General features: G+C 41.9%; 1 protein-coding gene across 1 annotated transcript; it reads right to left on the bottom strand.

Annotated features, from left to right (window-relative positions):
* Nucleotides 1-6,877: 6,877 nt before the first annotated feature.
* On the bottom strand, nt 6,878-8,116 carry LOC133290804 (uncharacterized). The gene has a single exon (XM_061488918.1). The coding sequence runs from the start codon at nt 8,114-8,116 to the stop codon at nt 6,878-6,880; it is 1,239 nt and encodes a 412-aa protein (XP_061344902.1).
* Between the last annotated feature and the right edge of the window lie 15,824 nt (nt 8,117-23,940).

Below are 23,940 nucleotides of genomic sequence, written 5' to 3'. Positions count from 1 at the left end.
TAAAAGTCTGCATCAGCCAAAAGCCAAGGGTTACGGCGAGGTTGTGGAGAAAAAAACATTTCAAACTTTTCAATTAGAAAATATTTAAAATTATTTTTCAGAAGATGCCCAATAAATAAAAGGAAAATAGTGTTCTCATTTTACCTGAGAAAATTTTTCTCATGTAAAATGAGAAAATTAATTCCCTAAATAAAATGTATGTTTTCTGCATCCACAATCATTCGTGTAAAGTCTAGATCACCTATCAAACATTCAATAGATACTTACTGATTTATTTGTATTGTTTCAATTAAATACCCTTTCCCAAACTATAATTCTGGTAAACATGCAAATGCATTAAATTCGGAATGACACAAAATTCGCACAACTAAAGACCATTTGCCAACAATACAAAGTGGATCGATATGCTGATTTTTAATTGAATGTAGTCATGTAGACTTGCTTTGCATCGGCATAATTACATAATTTCCAGTTCTTCAACAATACACGACACAGTAAAGGGGAATAAAAAGTTCAAGGGGAAATCAAGCAGGCATAATCATGTAATTTAGTTGCAAGTGTCTTGAATTTCAACTCTTTAGCACTGAAATCTGACAAGTGGTGGGAAATCAAGCAGGCATAATCATGTAATTTAGTTGCAAGTGTCTTGAATTTCAACTCTTTAGCACTGAAATCTGACAAGTGGTCTGTACCGTTGGAATCTATAAGCTCACTATGTTCCTTTTAGGGGGGTTGTCACTATATGGATGATACCACTAGCTTAGGTAAAGACCAGGCTAGATGGTATGATTCCAAGTATAACAAGTTAATAACAATAGAGGAATGATGGTTAAATATATGACTTAATAGAAATGGGCATAATAACGATACATAAGATACCCTCTGGTGTGCCCCTGGGGGGCTATTTATAAGAGAAGATTTTGCTTACTGGGTGAAGGTTGGTGGGGAGAAGGTCAACTCTCCTTGGGGTCTCATACCGATGGCAGTGTTGGGCGTGACAGGCGCTGCCATCGTAGCAGCGCTGTGCCTTCTGCATCCGGTGGTGCCAGCGTGGGTTACAGTGGGACAGCTTCCTCTTATGGCATTTGGGCGACTGCTTTCGGTAGTTGAGGTCCCAAGGTAGGATACTTTGGTGTTTAACCTTGGGAAGTTACCACGTTGGCGGGAGTGCGTTGCCCCAGCAAGTAGGGCTGACGTGGAAGCTTGGCGGGTGCTGGGCTTCGACCATTGGGCCTGACTCTTGTTGGGCCATCCAGAACAGGAGCCCCCCAGCTTGGCAGCGAGTGTAGGTTGGTGCCAAGGTGGACACGTTGACAACACCTTGTTTGGCGACACGAAAGTACTGGGCTCTAGTAGTTTGGCGATCTTGGTAACTAGTGTAGGTTGGTGCCAAGGTAGGCAACTTGACAACGCCTTGTTAGGCGATACGAAAGTACTGGGTGGGAGTCGTTCCTTCTGATGACAGCTGTAACATCCTAGTGGTTTGGCGGTGATTGGCTGAGGGTTTTTTAGAAAAAGCTGCCACCTCTGGTATTCTCGGGCTTTCCGGTTTTCGAGGAGCCGTCATGATGAGTTATTCCATCATTGAAATTTATTGCAGGTACCCAAGCGTCACGAGGCACATTGCATTAATGTGACGTGATGGGTGACCTGTCCTTTTAAGGTGACCATTTTGTCGTTCATCACAACCGCTCGTTGCACGATGACTATGTCATCTTACGGTTGGGTGAGGAGGGCTTACACGTGTATGTACGTGACCTTCCTCCTCCTCTTTCTATATAAAGGGGGAAACCCCTCGTTGGGGTCCTTCCTCACGCGAACTGTAAACTTTTGTGCCTCTGCCCTTCTGCTTGTTTCCTATCCTCAGTGAGTGTGATAGTGCCGGTCTTCTTTCTCTCACTTTCTGCAATTTCCCAGGTATAGTGTTTCTTGCTTCTTCCTTCATCATTTCGCTTCTTTGTTTTTGGTTTCCTTCTACGTCTTTTTCTGTTGCGTCGATGGTTAGGTTTACAAAACCCATCCCTGGTCTCATACTTCCTGAGTCGGAAGTGGAAATTAAGGAAGAGGAGTTTGATGAAGCCTTTGAGGCACTGGGAGATAGTGTGGTGGGGCCAGCAATGCAAGAGTATCTTGCTAGTTGCGCCCCAAGTCGTCCTTTAATTCCTGGGGTTGGGAAATTGCCCCATGGCAAAGTACCCGAACGTCTGGGTTTTAGTGAAGAGGAGATCCAAAATCCCCTTCCCGAAAGAGCTTTAAGGCCAGTTCTCCCGTATGTCAGTGAGGCGTCATGTTCTAATTTGCATAGTGGACGCCGTGGAGTGATTGGAGAGGGAAATTCCAGATCTGGGGGGCGTTCGTCTGCCAGGTCTAGGATACGGCGGTTAGGAGCATCAGTTGAGGGGGCCAGCCTTCGTTCTTCACGAAGAAATCATTCTAGGCCTTCTAGGCGCTCACGCGTCTCGAGGGTTGCTTCCCGTCGTCATGTTTCGCGGCGTTATGAACTTGGAGTTGGGCGACTTATTCGGCCCGTATCCAATATCAATCGCCAACCACAAAATCATCCTTTAGAGTATTATTTCAACCCTCGCCCTTCTTCAATTGCCTTTCGCACGTCACACAATCAAATTCCCCCCATCCCCCAATCTTTCCATCTTCGTATGTATAACGAGTCCGCAGAGAACCGGTTAGGTAGATACCACCCAGAGGATGGTCGCCTTATAAGGAATGGCGTGTGGGACGCCATCTTTGAAGACATAGGACTTTATAAGATACCGCCTTCCTGGTGGCCTTCTAATCTGAGCTATTCAGATTTTTATTCTTCAAGTTCCTCAGATACCTCAGATTCTGATGGTGAGTTAACTGTGTTTTGCACTATTTCTTTTTGTTGTGTTTGGCGTGGGGGCGTTGGTGGTGACAGGAGTGTTTGTAAGGCGTGGTGGGGTGTCCAGTTTCTCTTTGTAGTGGTCTTCTGGCGTCAGTGAAGTTTTGAGGATTGACTGTGTGTTTGTCGCTCCCAGGTAGGATTTGAACACTTTTTGACTTATGGTGGTTGCTCAATTGGACGACGGTCTTGAGGCGAGGAATTGGGTTGACTCGGTGGTGGCTACTACTTCTTCAAGTTATGCTGATCGGGACATGTTGTGCCGCCACTATAAATCTGAACTTAGCTTCACCATTACTGAAAATAGTGCATACGAGGCGAAGTGGCAACCGTGCGCGGTCAGTGCTGATCGCCGAGTTTGTGACGCGCCTCACATGGCGGCAAGAGCTTGATGGCGGTTTATGGTGTACAAGACTCATTTCACTGATCAGAAAGTGAGGTTTCCGCTGTCAGAGTTTGAGATAGGGGTATTATCCCACTTACAGGTCGTGCCTTCACAACTACATCCCAACGCTTGGGAGTTTGTTCGAGTGTTTGAGAGCATATGCCGGTAATTTGGTTGGGCGTACTCCGTACGATTGTTCTTTTACTGTTTTCAAGTGTCGTCGTCCAATAAGAAGCTTGGTTGGGTTTCGTTAAAGGCGGGTAATGTGATTGGATCAATCTTTGCCCAGTACGCCAATTCGTATAAGAACTGGACACACACTTTCTTCTGGATTGAACCTGTGTTGGGCGAGGGTGAACTTCCTTTTTTTGTTGACCGGTCGAGTAGGGAGTGTCGATTTCCCCTCTACTGGACTAAGGCCCATTACGAGACGCTTGTTGGTCAGTATTCATTTGCTCTAGGGGCCTTGTCTCCTGAGGAGGTACAGGTGATCGGTTGGTTTGTGGAGGTAAAGGAAGGTCTTGACCAGTGGCCCATGAAGCAAGTGTTGTGCCATGGAGGTGTGGTGGCGCTCTGTGTTGTTTTTTGTTTGTGATGACCTTGACTATTTTCTCTTGCGTTTGTCTTTACCAAAGTGATCTATATTACCCCTGTCTTTACTGCTTGTAGTTGGAAACATGGCGGCAGAGATGTTGAAGCTTGCTCGCGATGCGGCTGCTAAGCTGAAGGCCAAGCAGGGCGTGGCTCCTCAAACTCAGCCCATCCTTCTTTCGAAGAGGAAGGACACGGATAAAGGAAAGGATAAAGAGATCAGGGCTAAGAAGAAGAAAATTCGTTCTGCCGCTGACATCCCTGCTGGGGAGTTGGAGAAACGAGCCAATCGCTCGATTATTAAGGAACCCACTGGCGTGGTGGGCAACTCTTCGGCCAGCGAGTCGACGCTGGGATCCGGATCGTCGGCCCTCGAGGGGTCTAGGTTGAAAAGGGGTGCGAATGCAAGTTTGACACCGCCCCAAGCTTTCAAGGCAGCACGCAACGAATTATCTGGGGGTGGGCAGGGATGGTGCCTGTGAAAGTGACCAGGCGATCAACCATGCTTCTGGCGATAGAGGGGGCGACCATCCTCGCGTGACGTCTGAGACTGAAGATTCTCCTCCCCTTATGCAGAAATTACCGTGGGCAGGGCCCTAAGCTTGTCAGAGAGGGACCTTGTTAATGGATTCCCCAACGTTGGACGTCCTAAGATAGCGGTGCCTGAGCGTCTTGATCGTCAACAATTTATGAATTGCACCCAGGTGGTTATTGGCCGCATCTTAGGGATGCAGGAGATCGCCCTTGCTGTTGACGAACGGTGTTCCCTTCAGGAAGATCGCCTTGCCGATTTAGGGCGACAGGTGGACGGTCTGACCGCTGAGGTTGGGCGTCTTGGTAAAGAAGTTGCTGACAGGAAAGCTTCCAACCAATCTTTGTCTGGGCGGCTGAAGAAGGCAGATGATGAGGTTAAGCGGCTGTCCAACGAGAAGGATGACTTGAGTAAGTCATTGGAAGAAATTAGGAAAGAGAAGGAGGTTCTCCGGACATAAAGGGATCAACTTTCCTCCAACTCGTTTGCTGCACAGGGGAGCCTCCACGCCAAAGATGAGGACTTCAAGAAAGCTGCAGGGCAGGTGGAAAAGTTGGAGGAGGCTTTGGCCAACCTGATGTATCACTCTTTCAACAATGCCCTTCAGCAGGTTTCTGTCAGGTATCCTGATGCTGACTTGACTGGTTTGGATCCTGCTTATGATGTGGAGGATGGCACGATTATCGAGCTCCTGGAGAATGATGTCATAAGAGTGATTGAGGCAGCGCCGGAGACTGATGACGACGAAGGCGCGCGAGGCATGCTTCCAATGACTGATACTGATAGTTATCACGGGCAGGATGATGATGGGCGTGTCATGCAAGCTGAGCCTGTCGCCGAGACGTTGGATGAGCCTGTTTTGGCGGGTGTGGGGGGTGCTGTCTCTGAGCAGATGGTGGGTGTTCAAGCTCAAGCGGTGTTCGCTCCGGCAGTTGAGGAGGACGTGACTGATCAGGCTCAAGATGCTGAGACTGTTACGGCTGATGCTTAGGACTTAGATTTATTTTACCTTTTTTTTGTTGTGGTTGGCATGTAGACCACGAGCTTGTACCTTTATTTCTAAAATATCAATGAATTTCCTTTTCTTTTCCTGCTCTAGCTTCCACATCTTAAGAGTTTTAATTTCCTCTAGTTAGGTGGGTGTTGGCTGGGGTGAGGGCAATCCCAGTCCAACTATGGCGGGGGTGAGGACCATCTCGTTAGTTGGGTGTTGGCTTGTGGTGAGGACCATCCCAGTCTAATTACGGCGGGGGTGAGGACCATCCCACAACTTGTACGTTGGCTGGGGGTGAGGACCGTCCCAGTCCAACTATGGCAGGGGTGAGAACCATCCCGTTAGTTGGGCGTTGGCTGGGGGTGAGGACCATCCCAGTCCAACTACGGCGGGGTGAGAACCATCCCATAACTTGTACGTTGGCTGGGGGTGAGGACCATCCCAGTCCAACTATGGCGGGGGTGAGAACCATCCCGTTAGTTGGGCGTTGGCTGGGGGTAAGGACCATCCCAGTCCAACTACAGCGGGGGTGAAGACCATCCCACAACTTGTAGGTTGGCTGGGGGTGAGGACCGTCCCAGTCCAACGATGGCGGGGGTGAGAACCATCCTGTTAGTTGGGCGTTGGCTGGGGGTGAGGACCATCCCAGTCCAACTATGGCGGGGGTGAGAACCATCCCGTTACTTGTACGTTGGCTGGGGGTGAGGACCGTCCCATAGCTATACTTACAAAACTTCGAACGAAAGAGTAGTTTGACCCAAAATGATTTATTAATTGTTGGCTACCTGCCTCATTAAAAACCTTTCCAAGTAAAACCCAGTGGGATAAAAACTTGGAGAGGAAAAGAGTACAGTGTGAAGGTTACAATGTGATTCAACTGTAGTATCTGGGGAGCTTGTTAGCGTTCCAAGCCCTTGGAATAGGTTTCCCTTCTAATGTTTCCCGGGCGTAAGATCCCCCGCCAAGTACATTTGCTATTCGATACGATCCTTCCCAATTTGGGACGAGCTTGCCATCGCGTGCGTTCTTGTTTCCAATGTCGGCTCGCCTAAGAACGAGGTCAGCAGCTTGAAACTTCCTGAGGATAACTTTTTTGTTGTATCTACTGGCCAACCTCTCTTTCGACCGGCGTTCTGATTGCGTAGCCCGTTCTCAGATTTCCTCAAGCAGATCAAGTGCTTCATTGAGTCCCTGGCTGTTGGTTACTTCTGTTACCTGTTCCTTCTTCCAGGATGGTTCGCCAATCTCTACTGGTATCATTGCCTCCGTGCCGTAAGTCAAGCGGAAAGGGGTTTCTCTGGTGCTCGATTGGGCAGTTGTGCGATATCCCCACAAGAGGCCCTGTAGATTTTCAACCCAAGCTCCTTTATGGGAGACTAGCTTCTTTTTTATTCCTTTGGATAACATCTTGTTGGCTGATTCAACTAACCCATTAGACCGCAGATGTTCTACTGCTGCAAAATGGTGCCGAATTTGTAGGTCGGCCATCAGTTCTCAAAACTTGGAATCAGTGAACTGGGTGCCATTATCAGTAATGACCTCACCTGGAATGCCAAAACGGTAAACGATGTTTCGCCAGAAAAATTTCCTAACCTTCTGGGATGTGATGGTAGCAACTGGCTCAGCTTCTACCCATTTGGTGAAGTAGTCGATGGCGACAATCAGCCATTGCACACGCCCTGTGGCCTTTGGAAATGGTCTAAGAATGTCCATTCCCCATTTGTGAAATGGCCAGGGCGATGTGATCGACATTAACTCCTCTAACGGGGCTTTGTGTATGTCGACAAACCGTTGGCACTTTTCACATTTTTTAACATGGTTATGAGCATCTCGCTCCATGGTTGGCCAGTAGAATCCTGCTCTAAGTGCTTCCCTTGCCAGGGAGTGTCCATCGATGTGGTGGCCGTTGATTCCTTCGTGGATTTCCTCAAGCACGTATTCCACGTTGTCCGAGCTCAAACACTTCAGAAGTGGGGTTGAAAAACCTCTTTTGTATAACTGGCTGTTCATCATGCAGAAGTGGGCACTCCTTCGTACAGTCTTTTTGGCTTCTTTTTCGTCTGGCGGCAGCGTTCCTTCTACCAAGTAGTTTGCGATTGGAGTAAGCCATGAATCCTCGGCGATCGCGCCTTCCGCAACTGTAATACTCATGACGACGCATGGGTTTGGCAGATTATGCTGGATGACAGAACGATTATTACCTGGGCTCTTTGTACTGGCCAATTTTGCGAGGATGTAAGCACGCGTCTTTTCTGCCAGCCTAATGTGTTCAACCTTGACTGTCTTAAAGGTCGACATTATTTCTTTGACTCTTTTTAAGTATTTGCTCATCAGTGGGCCTTTGGCTTGATACTCGCCTGAAATTTGAAAGGTAACTAGCTGTGAATCGCTAAAAACCTTGAGGTGTTGGGCACCCAATTCTCTGGCTTGAAGCAGACCGGCTATCATAGCCTCATATTCAGCCTGGTTGTTGGTTGTGTTGAAATCAAAAGTCAAAGAATGTTCCATCACCACGCCATCTGGATTTTCGACTATCATACCGGCACCTGACCCTTTGGCGTTGGTCGAACCGTCAACATACAGTTTCCACGTCGCCTGGGTTTCACTATTCTGATTTTCCACTGCACCAGCGTGGGTCATCTCTGCTATGAAGTCTGTGAGGGCTTGAGCTTTTATGGAAGCCCTTGGTTCATAACTGATTTGGTATTCCGATAGTTCAATTGCACACGACATCATTCGCCCCGCCAGGTTGGCGAATGGGTTGATTAGTTCTGACGGTGATTGGATGACATTGGAAGTATGGTCGTAGTCTTCGTGCTGCAAAAATGAGCGTGAGGGTAACCTTTTCAATCTGCTGATACCTAAGCTCAGCACCCTATAGCACTTTGCTAACGAAATACACTAGTTTTTGAGCTTCCCCATTTGGCTCTCTGACCAACGCGGCGCTGATGGCCTCCATTTCGACGGCGAGATATAAATACAAAGTCTCTCCATCGTCTGGCTTCGTGAGGACAGGTGATATGCCTCTAGCATATATATGATTTTTAGCCAAAATGAGAAAGAAATCTTGATTAATCTTGGAAAAAAGGGCTAGAATTACTATTAATTTGATAAATCTCAATCAAAGATTGTGCAACTGATTTCCTTCAATTTTGTAGGAAACAGGACAAAAATAGGCACTTTTAGAAGTTCAGGCCAGAGTCCCACGCTAATAGCGTCAAACTACGCTAGTAGCGTGAGAATCCAGAGACATCCACGCTCATGGCGTGAAACTCACGCTAGTAGCGTCAGTCATTATTGCCATCCACGCTCATAGCGTGAGATCCGCGCTAGTAGCGTGAACATCCAGAGACATCCACGCTCATAGCGTGAAACTCACGCTAAGAGCGCCAGATTGCGAAATCACAGCACCGTGTTTTTAAAAGGGCAGTTTTGGAAGATGAAAAGAGGGACTATAAAAAGGATGCTCAGCACAGAATTAGGAATTCTGGACCTAAGGAGACCATCGTGCTTCAGAAGGAGAGCTCCGGAGAGAAATTCTTAATCTTCTTTATTCTTCCATCTACATTCTCAAGTAACATTGAATATTGAATTTATCAGCCATGATAATGGTTGGCTAAGTACTTTTTATTGTAGTTAGGATCACAAAACCTATGTGAACCCTTGTTACGACGAATTGGTTTATTTCTACTCATTTATATAAAGTTCTTTATCTTTACCTTGTGCGACATTTATATTCTCTTTATTAGAATTGATCAATCTGATAGTTGAGGATATTTTGAGGGTTAGAACCCTATATAGGAATATTGGGGTTTTCATCCTGAAAAGGGGGTAGGATAACTGTTCGTATGCATGCTAGGAATATATGTGTATTGAATTGCAGATGTTTGATTATCGTGTTCATTGCTTAATTCTCCTGAGAGGTTGCTAAGGGATTATGATTCCAATTGAGATTAAAGGGTTAAATTGCCAAGGGATTGGAATTTAACTAATTAATTTTATATGATAATTATCTGAGTATTTATATAATTAAATATTTTTAAATCAATCCAAAGTAATAAGTGGGGATCATAAGGTGAGTGCGCTCTGGCTATAATGCTTTTCTCATTTTTATAAATCAAATCATTCTTGTTCTTATTTTTATTCTTCATCACAGAAGAATTACAAAAACAAGTCTTTATTTCAGTTCTCAATTTTACACAACTCGACATTATTTGTCACAAACAAACTCTTCTCAACTTTTCCATTCTTGAAAGGAATATTAATTGATATTCGACCCAATCCCTGTGGAGACGATACTCTACTTACTTTCTATATTACTTGTGCGATCGGTATACTTGCTGGGAAGCATCAATTTTTTGGCGCCATTGCCGGGGATTGGCGTTTCTTATATCAATGAATTTTGATTTTTAAGATTGGATTTTATTTTTATTTTCTTATTTTTTTTTATATTTGAACGGTGCTACTACTCTCTTTTCTGAGTTGTATGCAAGGTAAAGAGCCAAGATTTCCACTTGATTTGGAGATTACCAAGACTGAAAAGAGATACAGAAAACTTGTTCGGCAGAAGCTTGCATTCGACAAGTTAGAAATTATTTCTTAAGAAGCATACACCATGGCAGCAAACGATGAAGCGGACAATCCGCTCATGGATACCATTCTGACTCCATCGTTCAACAGGCCCAATGCGGATATTGTTCAGCCGAATGTTGTCAACAATTGGGAGCTCAAGTCTTCCCTTATTCAATTGGTAGAGAGAGCTCAGTTTGGAGGAGAGAATAGTGAAGATCCTCATAGGTTTATTGACAGATTCTTGATGATCTGTGACTCCAACAAACATCCCCAGGTGTCTAACGATGCAATCCGATTAAGGCTGTTCCCTTTCGCTCTTAAGGGAAAGGCTCTTAGTTGGTTGGAACGACAGCCTGCTGCAAGCATTCCAACCTGGGATGATTTATCACAGAAGTTCTTTGCTCAGTTCTTCTTGATGGAGAAGTACAACCAGATGGTGAATGATATCACCAATTTCACTCAATCTGAGGGTGAATCAATGTGTGAAGCATGGAACCGGTTCAAGGATTTGATGAGAAGGTGTCCTTAGTATAACCTGACTGCTGGTAATCAGGTTAGAATCTTCTTCAATGGTTGCAAACATGAGGTTCAGATGGTGTTGAATGGTGCAACAAGAGGCACTATTAAAACTCTGAGAGCAAACGAGACTCTTGAGCTGATTGAGATGATGGCTGCCAATGAAAACCAAGTGTTGTCAACAAAGCCTAAGAGAGGTACCCTTCAACTGGAAGGTAATGATGCGGTGTTGGCTGAAAACAGTTTGTTTTCTCAGCAGGTAGCAAACTTAACATCAAGGCTTGACAAGATGCAGCTTGCTAGTGTTCAGGCTAAAGCTGCTGCTGTTGTGTGTGAATATTGCCAGGACAATCATGAGTCTAATGAATGCCCTTTGATGCCTTCTGATATTCACCTCAACAAGTACAAGTGAATGGCGTTTGGTATGATCAAAGACCTTCGTCACAAAATACTCCAAGAAATCAGAATTTTCCTTCTGGAAATAGCAATTTTCAGTGGAGAGGTCAAGGAGGTGGTCTTGATTATAGTTCTAACAATTATCTGCAGCCTCCACCAATTCCAGCTAAGGAACCCTCTGATTTGGATAAGCTAGTGGGACAGATGGCTCAACACTCCAATGCCTTTATGGAAGAGACTAGGGCTAATACCAAAAACATGAGAGCTTCTATCAGAAATCTGGAGAATCAAATTGGCCAGTTGGCCAAGCAAATTGCTGATAGAACTCCAGGTACTTTCCCTAGTAACACAGTCACCAATCCAAAGGAAGATTGCATGGCCATCACAATTAGAAGTGGTAAAGTACTTCCATCTCCTGAGATTGAAGAGAAGATGGATACTGCAGGTAAACCTGAAAAAGAAATTGAAAACCTGCTAAAGTTGTGAAGTCTCTGCAGAAAGGTGAAAAAGAAGAGCAACAGATTGTTGCTGAAAAAAAGAAATTTGAATTGAATCCTGATTATGTAAGAGCCATGGCACCCTATCCTGACAGATTCAAGCAGGATGCCTAGAAGCAACAATATGCCAGGTTCCTTGATATATTCAAAAAGCTTCATATCAATCTTCCATTTGCTGAAGCCTAGGCTAATATGCTCAATTATGCCAAGTTTATGAAGGACCTGTTGTCAAGAAAACACAAGCTGCAGAAATGTCAAACGGTGACACTCAGTGAGGAGTGTAGCGCTATCATTACAAAGAAGTTTCCTCCTAAGCGTCATGATCCAGGGAGCTTCAATATTTCTGTTGAAATTGGTAACACCAAAATTGGCAGGGCATTATGTGATCTAGGGGCTAGCATTAATTTGATGCCCCTTTCTGTTTGTAATTCCTTGGGGATCACCGAGTTGAAGCCTACTTTGGCATCTCTTCAACTTGCTGATAAGTCTATAAGGAAGCCTAGTGGAATAATAGAAGATGTTCTTGTGAAGGTGGACAAGTTCATCTTTCCTGCTGATTTTGTGGTGCTGGACATGGAAGGGGAGCTGAGATGCCTCTTTTGCTGGGTAGACCTTTCTTAGCTACATCTCGTGCCATGATTGACGTTGAGAATGAGAAGCTAGAGTTAAGGATGAATGATGAGTCCATTACCATCAATGTATTTGACTCTATGAAACAATCTTCTGGCAAAGGCGATTGTTTTAGACTCGAGCAAGTGGTGAAGGAAGAAAAATCTTCTAGTCAAGAGCTTGATGAAGAACTTGAGGCGCATAAGATTGTTCCTGCTAAGGGAAAAAAGAATGTAGTGTTTGAAGTTCCTGAAAAAGCAGATGATTACAAAGAAGATGGAAGCTTAAAAGTGGAATTGAAGGATCTTCCTCAAACTCTAAAAGATGATGTCAAAGAGGTGAGGACGCTTCAAAGGAGGCGTAATCCTACAAAGAAGAAGGCAATGAGAAAGGAAGTGGTGAAACTCTTTGATACGAGTTGGAAGAGACACCGGGAGCTGAAGTTTGACAAGAGACACCGAGACTCTATCTCTCGGAAAAATCAATGCTTCAAAGAGTTCTTAACATGGCTTCATAGTTTGGAACATATTTGGGAATGGTGGTCTCATACACCAAAGCATCCAGTACCACCGGGACTCTCCATTTGCTGAGTCATCCCACGTTGCTGAAGAGGATGATATGGAGGGTTGATTATATCCCCTTGCTGACAGAGGTTTTGTATATTAGTTTATTTTTCTGTTTTGTATTTTTAGTTACTTTGTGTTAGTATATCTCTCTCTGCTATTTTAACGTGCGCATTATAGTTTATCCTATATGTCACTGTTTGTTCCATTGTGCAGGTTTTTCTTCTTTCTTGTGGTTTAATTATTGCTGAGGACAGCAATTCTCTAAATCTGGGAATGGTAGGCTTGCATCTTAGAACTGCTGCAATTCTTCTAGCAGGGGAGATATTCTAACTCTTTTAATTTTATTAGTTATTTTTGTAGTATTTTGTGTGCCCTTGATTTAAAAAAAAATGATCTGTTTTTCAAGTAATTCTCAGGTTTAAATGTGTTTATCTAGTTAATGTGCTTGACTGAATTCTTGGAAGCATGTTGTATGACTTTCTGGCATGACATTGCATAGATACAATTGGATTACATGATTGCTCGTTTGCCTGAACTGATGTTGTGAAATTCTGATAATATCTGAGGTCAATTTTCTTAAGTCTATATTGATACCATAGTTGTGAGGTTTGAGCTTAAACACTGAATTTTCTTGTTGAGAGACCTCACTGTTGTAACACTCTAGAACTTAATCTGTTTCTCTGTTATGCATACATTGGTTGAAGTGATAAAGGCATTTTGTTCTTGTTAGCTATTAGCCAAAATAATCCACCTGTATGAAATTTTTCCATTGCTAGCCCCTTGAGCCTGAACTTAATTTTGTTGATAAATGACCTGTGCCTGATTGATGGCTTAGCCTATATCCATGTGACTTACCTTGATTGAGATTGAATTACTGATGTGTTGAAAATAAAACAAAGAAATTGAGGTAAGCTCCACCAAGGTCAAGTAATTAGGGGATGTAAATTTCATTTGTGCCCTTAAAAAAAGGGGAAAAAAAGCAAGAAAAAGAAAAAAGGGTGAATGTGCATAAAATGTGTTTTGCAGGAATTAATTCCCGAAATTCTGTGGGAATGTTAGTGGAGCAAAACCATTGAGTTGAATGCGTTAAAGTGAAATAATATCAGTTTTTCAAACTCATTGTTGTTTGAGCTACCGTCCATATATTCCTACCCTTTAACCCGGCCAAGTTACAACCTGTGAAGTCTTTTTGATCAATTGATGCATGTGTTTGATTCTTCATTTTTAAGAATTTTTGAGAATATGATCAAGCCTATGGTAGTGTTATAGCTGTGATTGATTGAGTGCTCATGATACCCTTAAACACTGAGTGTTGAGTGGACTTTATTTATCTGTGTGAGGGGTAATCAATGTAGACTTGTACCTTTAAGTAGCTGATGACATTGTTGGGAGTTTATGATATTGGGTCAGGCATGCATGGCATATTGTGTCTGAGAGTGTCTATGGATTGTTATGTTGGATTAATTGAATATGTCCTGGATCGAGTCTTGTACATTGTTGGGACAGCAACGTTTAAATTTGGGAATGATTTGATATGCCTCTAGCATATATATGATTTTTAGCCAAAATGAGAAAGAAATCTTGATTAATCTTGGAGAAAAAGGGCTAGAATTACTATTAATTTGATAAATCTCAATCAAAGATTGTGCAACTGATTTCCTTCAATTTTGTAGGAAACAGGACAAAAAGAGGCACTTTTAGAAGTTCAGGCCAGAGTCCCACGCTAATAGCGTGAAACTCACGCTAGTAGCGTGAGAATCCAGAGACATCCACGCTCATGGCGTGAAACTCACGCTAGTAGCGCCAGTCATTATTGCCATCCACGCTCATAGCGTGAGATCCGCGCTAGTAGCGTGAACATCCAGAGACATCCACGCTCATAGCGTGAAACTCACGCTAAGAGCGCCAGATTGCAAAATCACAGCACCGTGTTTTTAAAAGGGCAGTTTTGGAAGATGAAAAGAGGGACTATAAAAAGGATGCTCAGCACAGAATTAGGAATTCTGGACCTAAGGAGACCATCGTGCTTCAGAAGGAGAGCTCCGGAGAGAAATTCTTAATCTTCTTTATTCTTCCATCTACATTCTCAAGTAACATTGAATATTGAATTTATCAGCCATGATAATGGTTGGCTAAGTACTTTTTATTGTAGTTAGGATCACAAAACCTATGTGAACCCTTGTTACGACGAATTGGTTTATTTCTACTCATTTATATAAAGTTCTTTATCTTTACCTTGTGCGAAATTTATATTCTCTTTATTAGAATTGATCAATCTGATAGTTGAGGATAATTTGAGGGTTAGAACCCTAGATAAGAATATTGGGGTTTTCATCCTGAAAGGGGGTAGGATAACGGTTCGTATGCATGCTAGGAATAGATGTGTATTGAATTGCAGATGTTTGATTATCGTGTTCATTGCTTAATTCTCATGAGGGGTTGCTAAGGGATTAGGATTCCAATTGAGATTAAAGAGTTAAATTGCCAAGGGATTGGAATTTAACTAATTAATTTTATATGATAATTATCTAAGTATTTATATATAATTGAATATTTTTAAATCAATCCAAAGTAATAAGTGGGGATCATAAGGTGAGTGCGCTCAGGCTACAATGCTTTTCTCATTTTTATAAATCAAATCATTCTTGTTCTTATTTTTATTCATCATCACAGAAAAATTACAAAAATAAGTCTTTATTTCAGTTCTCAATTTTACACAACTCGACATTATTTGTCACAAACAAACTCTTGTGAACTTTTACATTCTTGAAAGGAATATTAATTGATGTTCGACCCAATCCCTGTGGAGACGATACTCTACTTACTTTCTATATTACTTGTGTGATCGGTATACTTGCCGAGAAGCATCAAGTTTTTGGCGCCGACGGCGAGATATAAATACAAAGTCTCTCCATCGTCTGGCTTCGTGAGGACTGAAAGTTCGAAATGGCCTTGAAGGCCGATGCATGCAAGAGGGAAAAACAAAATTTTTCTTTGCGGAATATACAAGCACATCAAGATCATGCTTTAAGAAAGCATGATGTTACCTTGTTCGTGAAATCACCAGATGATCAAGGCCGGTCTGAAGGGTTCAGACCCTCTAACGTTGATCCACACCACCCACTCGTCTAGTTGCAAGAACTCCTTCTTGTGAAGCCACCGGATGATCACCACAAAGAGGCTTGCTAGGCGCTCTATGTGTGAAGATGGAGGCTAGGTGAAAGTGTTTGAAAAAGTGAAGCTCTCAATGTGAAAGCTTCACAAGTGGCGCATGAGAGAGGAGAGAATAGGCTAGGTTTTCAAAAAAACCCTTGGAGGAACAACTGATCACATAGGCGCATAAGAGGAGAGTATTTAAAATAAAATACCAATCAGATTTTTCTCCTAAAAATCTGATCATTAGGCGCCAGATTGGAGAGAGAGAAGTGGATCTGTTTTATTTCAAAAATTGCTAACAGTCTCCCAGAATATTCTCTTGAGAATTGGTTCAAAACCTATTCAAAATTCTGTTCAGAAATCTTCATAAGATCAGCTATATGGTGCACCCCATATAGCCCAAAAAGGTGACCAGATACATCTGAGTAGTTGCATTCAAATTTGAATCAACTCACTCAGATTTTCTCCCAACTGACTGAATCTTCTGGAGCTGATTTTGATGAGCAAATCTTGCTCACCAACAACCCAAATCAGCGCCATATATGGCCTTGGATCTTGTCCAAAAGATTCTCTCATGATACTAGTGATTTGTTCCAACAAGATCTCATCTTATCCTTTTGTTATGAAACAACCTTTCATAGGCAATTCAAATTCAAATTCAAATATTTGAATTCAAACATTCAAATATTCAAATTCAAATTCAAAATTCAAATTTTCAAATTTCAAAATTCCAATTTCAAAATTCGAATTCAAAATCCAAATTTCAAAATTCAAATTTCAAAATTCAAATTTCAAATTTCAAATTCAAAATTCGAATTTCGAAATTCAAATTCAAAATTCAAAATTTCAAAATTCAAATTTCAAATTCCAAAATTCAAAATTTAAATGTTTGATAATTAATTTAACTAATAAAATTAATTAGTAATGTCTTGGACTATCCAAGCCCATTACAATGAACCACCCGCCTTCCACCCCTTTAGGTGGAGTTCCAAACAACTTCTTGGGCTAATAACTATTATTAGGCCCAATACCTTTAATGCTAGAGCATCTAGACGATTAGGTGTTTATGTGTGACCCATTAGGTCCAACTTAGCCACTGACATAAATGGGCTTGGGCCCAATAAGCCCACAACTCATCTAATGACAACAGAGAGCACTAGCAATGCTTTGTTGCCCCAGAACTAGTTAGATTAATGATTTGATCATCCTATTAAACATATTTGGTTGCCGTATATATTTCCTTTCGTCTCGGTTACCTTCCCATAAAACCTAGGGTAAGGAAGCGTATCAACCCCTGCGGTTTAGGGTAAGCTTTATTCGAAATAGGGAATCTTCAATTTACAGACTCTAAAGGCAGATCATCTCATGATCTCTTTTACTATGCATAGATTCCCGAGTCCCTGTAAATGTCATCCCGATTTCTCTGGTTTACAGATAACCTAATCTCTCACAGAGATTTGACGAATTCCTTCACCTTATCACCCTAGCCCTGTGTTCTTTCTGGACAAGCCCAACAGTATACCTATGAGTCTCCATGTTTCAGGCAGACGAGGTGCACAATCAAAGCATGCCTTCTAGAACACAGTCTAGGTAATAACTTCTTGTCTTAGGAAAGACATACCCAAATATAAAGAGACTACTCTAATGATACTCTCTGTGAGAGTTCCTCATAGAGTCTCTTTGTGGGTCCGTTCAGTGCGAGTTATACCCTTATAGGTCCACCCACGACTTTAGCTAAGACATCTCCATATCTGTAGCACATGAGGTCTATACCTTGTATCCATGTACAAATAGATAAGTCGTGCTAGTCTTACCCTAGATTACTGACCTCATTCTCAGTATCTCTAGACTAGGAACATAAAATTAGGAATAAACATCCGGTATTCTTGAATCCTCATGATTGTGATCTCATCACAGATACTCAAGAGATACCTATTTTATTCCACGGGGTTTATCAAGTTATTCATAATATATTAATATTAATATCGAGATATAATTATGAAACAAGATAAAGAGTGCTTTTATTTATTTGCGACAATATTAAAAAGGTCTACATCTCTGTCCTTATTTAATCATAAGATTGTCTCTAGGACACCCAAATACTAACAAGGACAGGCGGGCAGGATAACACTCTTTTGAACTCTTGGAAAGCTTTCTCACAGTCGTCGGTCCATTGAAAAGTACAACCTTTCCTCAGTAGGCTAAACAAAGGAAGGGACTTATAGGCCGAATTGGCTAAGAACCGAGTGAGTCACTATAAGATGTACCGTTGGAATCTATAAGCCCACTATGTTTCCTTTGGGGGGGTTGTCACTATATGGATGATACCACTAGCTTAGGTAAAGACCAGGCTAGATGGTATGATTCCAAGTATAACAAGTTAATAACAATGGAGGAATGATGGTTAAATATATGACTTAATAGAAATGGGCATAGTAACGATACATAAGATACCCTCTGGTGTGCCCCTGGGGGGGCTATTTATAAGAGAAGATTCTGCTTACTGGGTGAAGGTTGGTGGGGAGAAGGTCAACTCTCCTTGGGGTCTCATACCGATGGCAGTGTTGGGCGTGACAGGCACTGCCATCGTAGCAGTGCTGTGCCTTCTGCATCCGGTGGTGTCAGCGTGGGTTACAGGGGGACAACTTCCTCTTATGGCATCTGGGCGACTGCTTTCGGGAGTTGAGGTCCCAAGGTAGGATATTTTGGTGTTTAACCTTGGAAAGTTACCGCGTTGGGGGGTGTGCGTCGCCCCAGCAGGTAATGCTGACGTGGATGCTTGGCGGGTGCTGGGCTTCGACCATTGGGCTTGACTCTTGTTGGGCCATCCAAAACATGGTCACAACAATTATCCATTTGAAATATCTATTTGTGCTCCAAATTAATCTATTGCAGTCCTGCTATGTTGTTATGTACTCCTAAAATTGAAACCACTATAATGTAAAAGCATTTTTCCAAAATGTTAGCGGATAATATCATCAGGTTAGAGGAGGTGAAAGGTGTACCATATGCAAAAGGGTAAACATGCTATGTCAAAAACATCGTTAATATAAATAAAAAAAGGAAAAAATGTTTGTCATTTTAAATGACATAAAATTATGTCATTTTAAGAGAGAGATAGACACAGAAAAAAAAATTTATTTAAATTTTAAAATTAAAAAAAACCACTCACTTTCTCTCTCCCATGAATTCCATTTCTGTGTCTATCACTCTCCTAAAATGACATAACTTATGTCATTTAAAATGACAAACACCAAACCCATAAAAAAATGGGTTAAATAAAAAAAATGGGTTAAATAAAAAAAATCTTTAATATTCTGGACAAGTTGCTTAAGGAAGCTCTTTAATAAGGATGCCTTGAACAAGATTATCTCCCCAGGAGGATACGCATAGTTTATTCAAAAAAAAAATCTTGTTAATTTGATCTTTGATTTTATAAATCTGGAAGTATTGAACTTAAGAGTTCTAAAGTAACCAACTTGACTATATGACAACAATTTTGGAATAGATTTACCACAATTACTAATGCACACACAGAACTAGTTTTCAATTTTAATAACAATATTACAGCCCCCGAATGCCCTTATTTCTATATGCTATGAGCAGTGTAATATATTAATAGCTTGCGTACCTGAAACTTGATACAAATATGTGCGGCACTGTTTTTCTTATTTGAACAGTGAAGCATTGATTCAGTTATATCACTATTTGTATTAAACCAATATTTTTTGGAATGACAGTAATTTATCAAATATTACGGTAATTTATCAGATATATGTGAATGTGACCGACCAAGTACTAAGGAAAACAGAAATACAGCCCAAACTACAAGATTGGTATTAACACTGATTCTGAAGCTAAAACAAAAATGGATCTTGCAACAGACAAGACAAACAGTTACATAAAATTCAGTATAGCAAACACAATTTTTGGTAGGATTTCACTATTTTTCAAAATTCTTTACGGCAAGAATTCAAGACAAAACAGTAACACATATTCAAAAACTAGCTAATAACAGGAGAATACGGTTAAGAGCACTCACTAACGTACATATAAGACATTATGTAAAAACAAGCAGGGGGGGGGGACTAATCCAGTAGAAACAACCTGTTATGGACCCGTATAAGGGGCCCATTAAGTGATAAGCCCAATGAAGGGCAATCCAAGATCTGAATCAGTGATGATTACAGATAGATATCTATCAAGGATACTAATCCTAATACAACAGCATAGCAAGCAGGCCTGCGCCCTTATCAGAGGCACCAAAGGCCCATCCACACTACCCACAGGTAACCTCTATAAATACAAGGTAAACCCTAAAAGTACGGTACACTCTCTCTTAATGTTATGCTGTCATTGTGCGCACACACACCCCATTGGCTAACGCCGTTATAGTATTCTGTGCACAGTGATCTGCTTGACTCAAGGGTATCTCCTTCATAGATACCTTGGAGAGGGCACTAGATCCAAGAGAAACATACCAGCCTATTGGGCTGGACATCTCTGTCCCAAGGACAGAACATTGGCGCCGTTTGTGGGGAGTTCTTCTCTGAATTTGAAGTTCCCACCAATCTGACGAAGGATGACAATCCAAACAAGGAGCAGTAGCCAGCAGCCACCCCAAAACCAGAACCAACCGCTGGATCCAGTTCTGGAAGAGGTAAACCAGCCTCAACACCATCCAGGAAACGATGTGGATTATGATCATGACCATGTCAGTGAAGATGTCTCGGATAGTGCTTCCACTCCAGCGCGTCATGACAGGGGTGCAGCTCCAATTATGGCTCCGGTAAGGAATGATCCTCCCCAGCATCCTGGGGATTTTGCTGCGCGTGGCGGATCCAGACTCTCAGCTGACTCAGAATGCGTTTGCTGCAATTATGCAACGAATGACAGAGATGGAAAATCGTAATAACCTCCAGCGGCAACAGGACTTCCAAACGATACGAGAGGAAAATACCAGGGGAATGTGAGACCTGGAACAACGCTTAGTGGGGGTAACTGGACCAGGGCCGAGAGGAAACGAAGGCCAGGATGCCAGTGGCCGGGATGGAAATCGCAACTTGGTTCATCAGAACCGGGTTACTGAGGTGGAAAACCGTGAAAGGCCCAATCTGGTAAACACGATGAATCCGAACCTGGAAAACCAGACTTTGGATGGACAAAACGCTTCCATGCAGGCCTTGACTCAAAATGCTTTAGCATAAGCTAATGGGCAGAGAGACTGGGATAGAATCCACCCCAACCAGAATACACAGATCATCAGAGGGCGCGTGGAGCCCGGTGGGTACAGAAGGAAGTACAGCAGGGGGCAGTATAATAACAGCCCTTTCACTGGTAAAATATTGAACGCTCCTTTCCCAGAGGATTTCGATTCGGCACGCTTGCCGAAATACGATGGAAGCCAGGATCCACAGGTTCACATAGATGCTTTCGACACGAACATGTATATCCGAGGGATAGATGAACCCCTCATATCTCGGATATTTGCCATAACCTTAACTGGGGTAGCGCAGGCATGGTTTTCAACCCTTCCTGCTAATTCCATCGGCTCTTTTGAGGAATTTGGACAAAAATTCCTTTTAAACTTTGCAACCAGCAAAAAACATCCAAAGTCCGAGTTCGCACTTGGAAAGATACGTCAACAACTATAACACCTCGTAAATTTATAAATGTATTGTTGTATATGAAATGTGATTTAAAGGGTAGGATTAGTGAAAATCCTGAGATTAGGGTCAAATTGTATAAGAAGGGTAAAATGGTAATTTACCAAACACATAACCTGAGACAAGAAAAATTGAGTAGAAGGTCTTAAATAGTAAAAATAATGACGGAAATGGATTCAGAACGAAAGATAGGCAAGTTTCGAAAATTTTGGTGAATAGTTATTTTTCCGGTATAAAATACTGCGGTATAATTATACCGTTAAGCGTGAAAATATTATCAGTATTTTTAGGAAGTAAAAATATGACGTGAACGAGAAAAATACGTAGGTTATGAATTTGTGGTTGAAATTAGGTGATTAATTAAAGTTAAATCGCATGTGGGACCCACCTATGGTCTTAAATGACTTAAGTAGCTTGAAATCAGAATTTTTCCATCACTTTCTCTCTCCTCTCTTCTCTTCTTCCACGAGACTTTAGCCATTGGAGAGGGTTTTGGTTCTTTGAAATTCTAACTCCACTTTCTAGCCACTTTTGAGAGAAACTCCCAACTACAAAGTTGTTCCTCTTGAGATTGTGAATGACTTTCATGTAGAGTACACTTTGTGAGGATCATCGTGTGAAGAGTTATGCCTCATTTTCAGCCACGAAATTATATGAATTTTGGGGAATTTTTGGGAGTTTTTGTGTTGATTCATTGCTTGGAGATCATCCCCTTGGATCCTAGAAAGCTATTGGTGGTAAGATTTCTCACTCTCTTTGAGTTTTCATGGAGATCAGAAATTGGGTGAGGGTTTTGAAGTTGTAAGTTGAGTTATGGTAGTTAGGAGCTAGAAATGGTGTGTCTCCTTTGGAATTAAATGCTTAGACTGATAAATGATGATGATTGATGCAGTAAAAATTATTGTGATTTGGAAGATTGTAACTTAGTAAAATTTGAGTGGAATTTCAATACTTTGTGAGGTGGCATGATGATAGGATTGTGTATTTGAGTTATGGAGCAATTGTATGAAGTAATTGTATGATTATAGGATGTGTAGAAGTGTTGGAATGAGTTGAAAATCCTTTGGGACCCTAGCATGAAGAATTCGACCTATTGTGGTTATAAATGGTTGATGATGTAAAAATGATATAAATGGTGTTGTATGTTTGTGATTGGTGTTTAAATGGATGGTAGGTTGGTGTGATGTGTGGATTTGGATGGAAGAGCATTGGATATATATGTGTATGTGGAAATTTGACCTATAATGAAGATTAAGGAAAAATAAGTGTGGATAGCCCTTTAGCCTAAGTGAATGGGTTTTGGATATTGTATTTTGAAAGTGAATTGGTTGCCTTGAAATTGTGTTGATGATCATGTTGTTTGATCATTATAGGTTCCTCGCACGGACGCAATAGAAGCAGATTAAGCTTGGAGCTTACGTTGTGGAGCATTTGCTTCAGAGTTGAGGTAAACCTTTGGAACTTGGATTTTAATCCCTTGTGTCCTCCACCACACCTAGTGGAAGGTTGTGGTTGGATTTTGTGCCTTTGGACATTGTGTGAATATGTATGTTCATGCATTATTGCTTGATTGTGTGACATGCTTGGAGCATGTTGTGTGTGAATTGTTTGATCTCTGGCCAGTAGATGTGTGTTGGTTTGAACTTCCGCTGGAGATATATCCTTTCGGGATGCTGTTCGGGTTTTGCTGTGGGGCCGACTCTGGGAGCGGTACCAGGATGATCCAAACGTGAGACTTCCGCTGGATAGGTCTCATGAGGAGTTCCAGTTGGGTTTTTCCATGGGGTCGTCTCTCATCCATGGGAGAGGCACCAGGAAGATTTCAAGAGTTATATGATGGGGTCCTTGAATGAAATCCTGATGTGGATGTTCTTGGATTTGTCCCCAATTGTTTGTGATATTGTATGTTATGCATTTCATTCTATGTTATTGGTTGCACATTGATTGAGCCATGGGGTGGAGTGATCCTCTAGTACCCTTGGTTTACTGAGATATATTTGTATATCTCACCCCGCGTTTGGGGACATCATTTCAGGCTATAGCAAGCATGGAGGAGTTGGATCATGATGAGCATACGAAGAGCACATCATTTTGGAGGATTACATAGTATGCACATACTAGCATTTATTTTGTATCTTGGACTTAGGGTATAGACATTATTGGATTGCATGTGATTATATTTACCATGCATTGGTTGTTCATATGTGGTTCTAAGTCATTTGATCATGGTGTTGTATTTTGGTATATGAAATTGTATATGTCTCATGTTGTTACATTTTGGACATGTGTGAGCATGGGGGATGTCCATGCCACTTGGATTATGCTTAAGAACCAATTGTTGTACATGATGTTCTATGGAAGTTTCAATTGATGGAATGATTTATGAATTTATGGATTGGTTGAGCTGGGAAATAGTTAAGTGTATATTAAGATGAAAATGATTTAGGTATATAAATGAAGATTTGGTAAACGTTGAAAATACAAACATAGTGCTGCCCAATTTTCGTCTCATATATGATGGAATTGTACCTTTTGGCCTTCTTGGAAGTTATAGATCCTTCTTTTAGCTTTCCAAGAGA

This window comes from Gastrolobium bilobum, unplaced genomic scaffold (assembly GCF_033153095.1).
Source record: "Gastrolobium bilobum isolate Gb01-03AN ecotype WA unplaced genomic scaffold, APGP_CSIRO_Gbil_v1 utg78010, whole genome shotgun sequence".
Taxonomy (NCBI): Eukaryota; Viridiplantae; Streptophyta; class Magnoliopsida; order Fabales; family Fabaceae; genus Gastrolobium; species Gastrolobium bilobum.
Note: the sequence above shows the minus strand (reverse complement) of the source record. Positions and strands in the feature narration are given on the sequence as shown.

Coding starts and splice junctions, on each gene's coding strand:
- LOC133290804 (XM_061488918.1), bottom strand. CDS start 8,116: ATGTCGTGTGCAATTGAACTATCGGAATACCAAATCAGTTATGAACCA.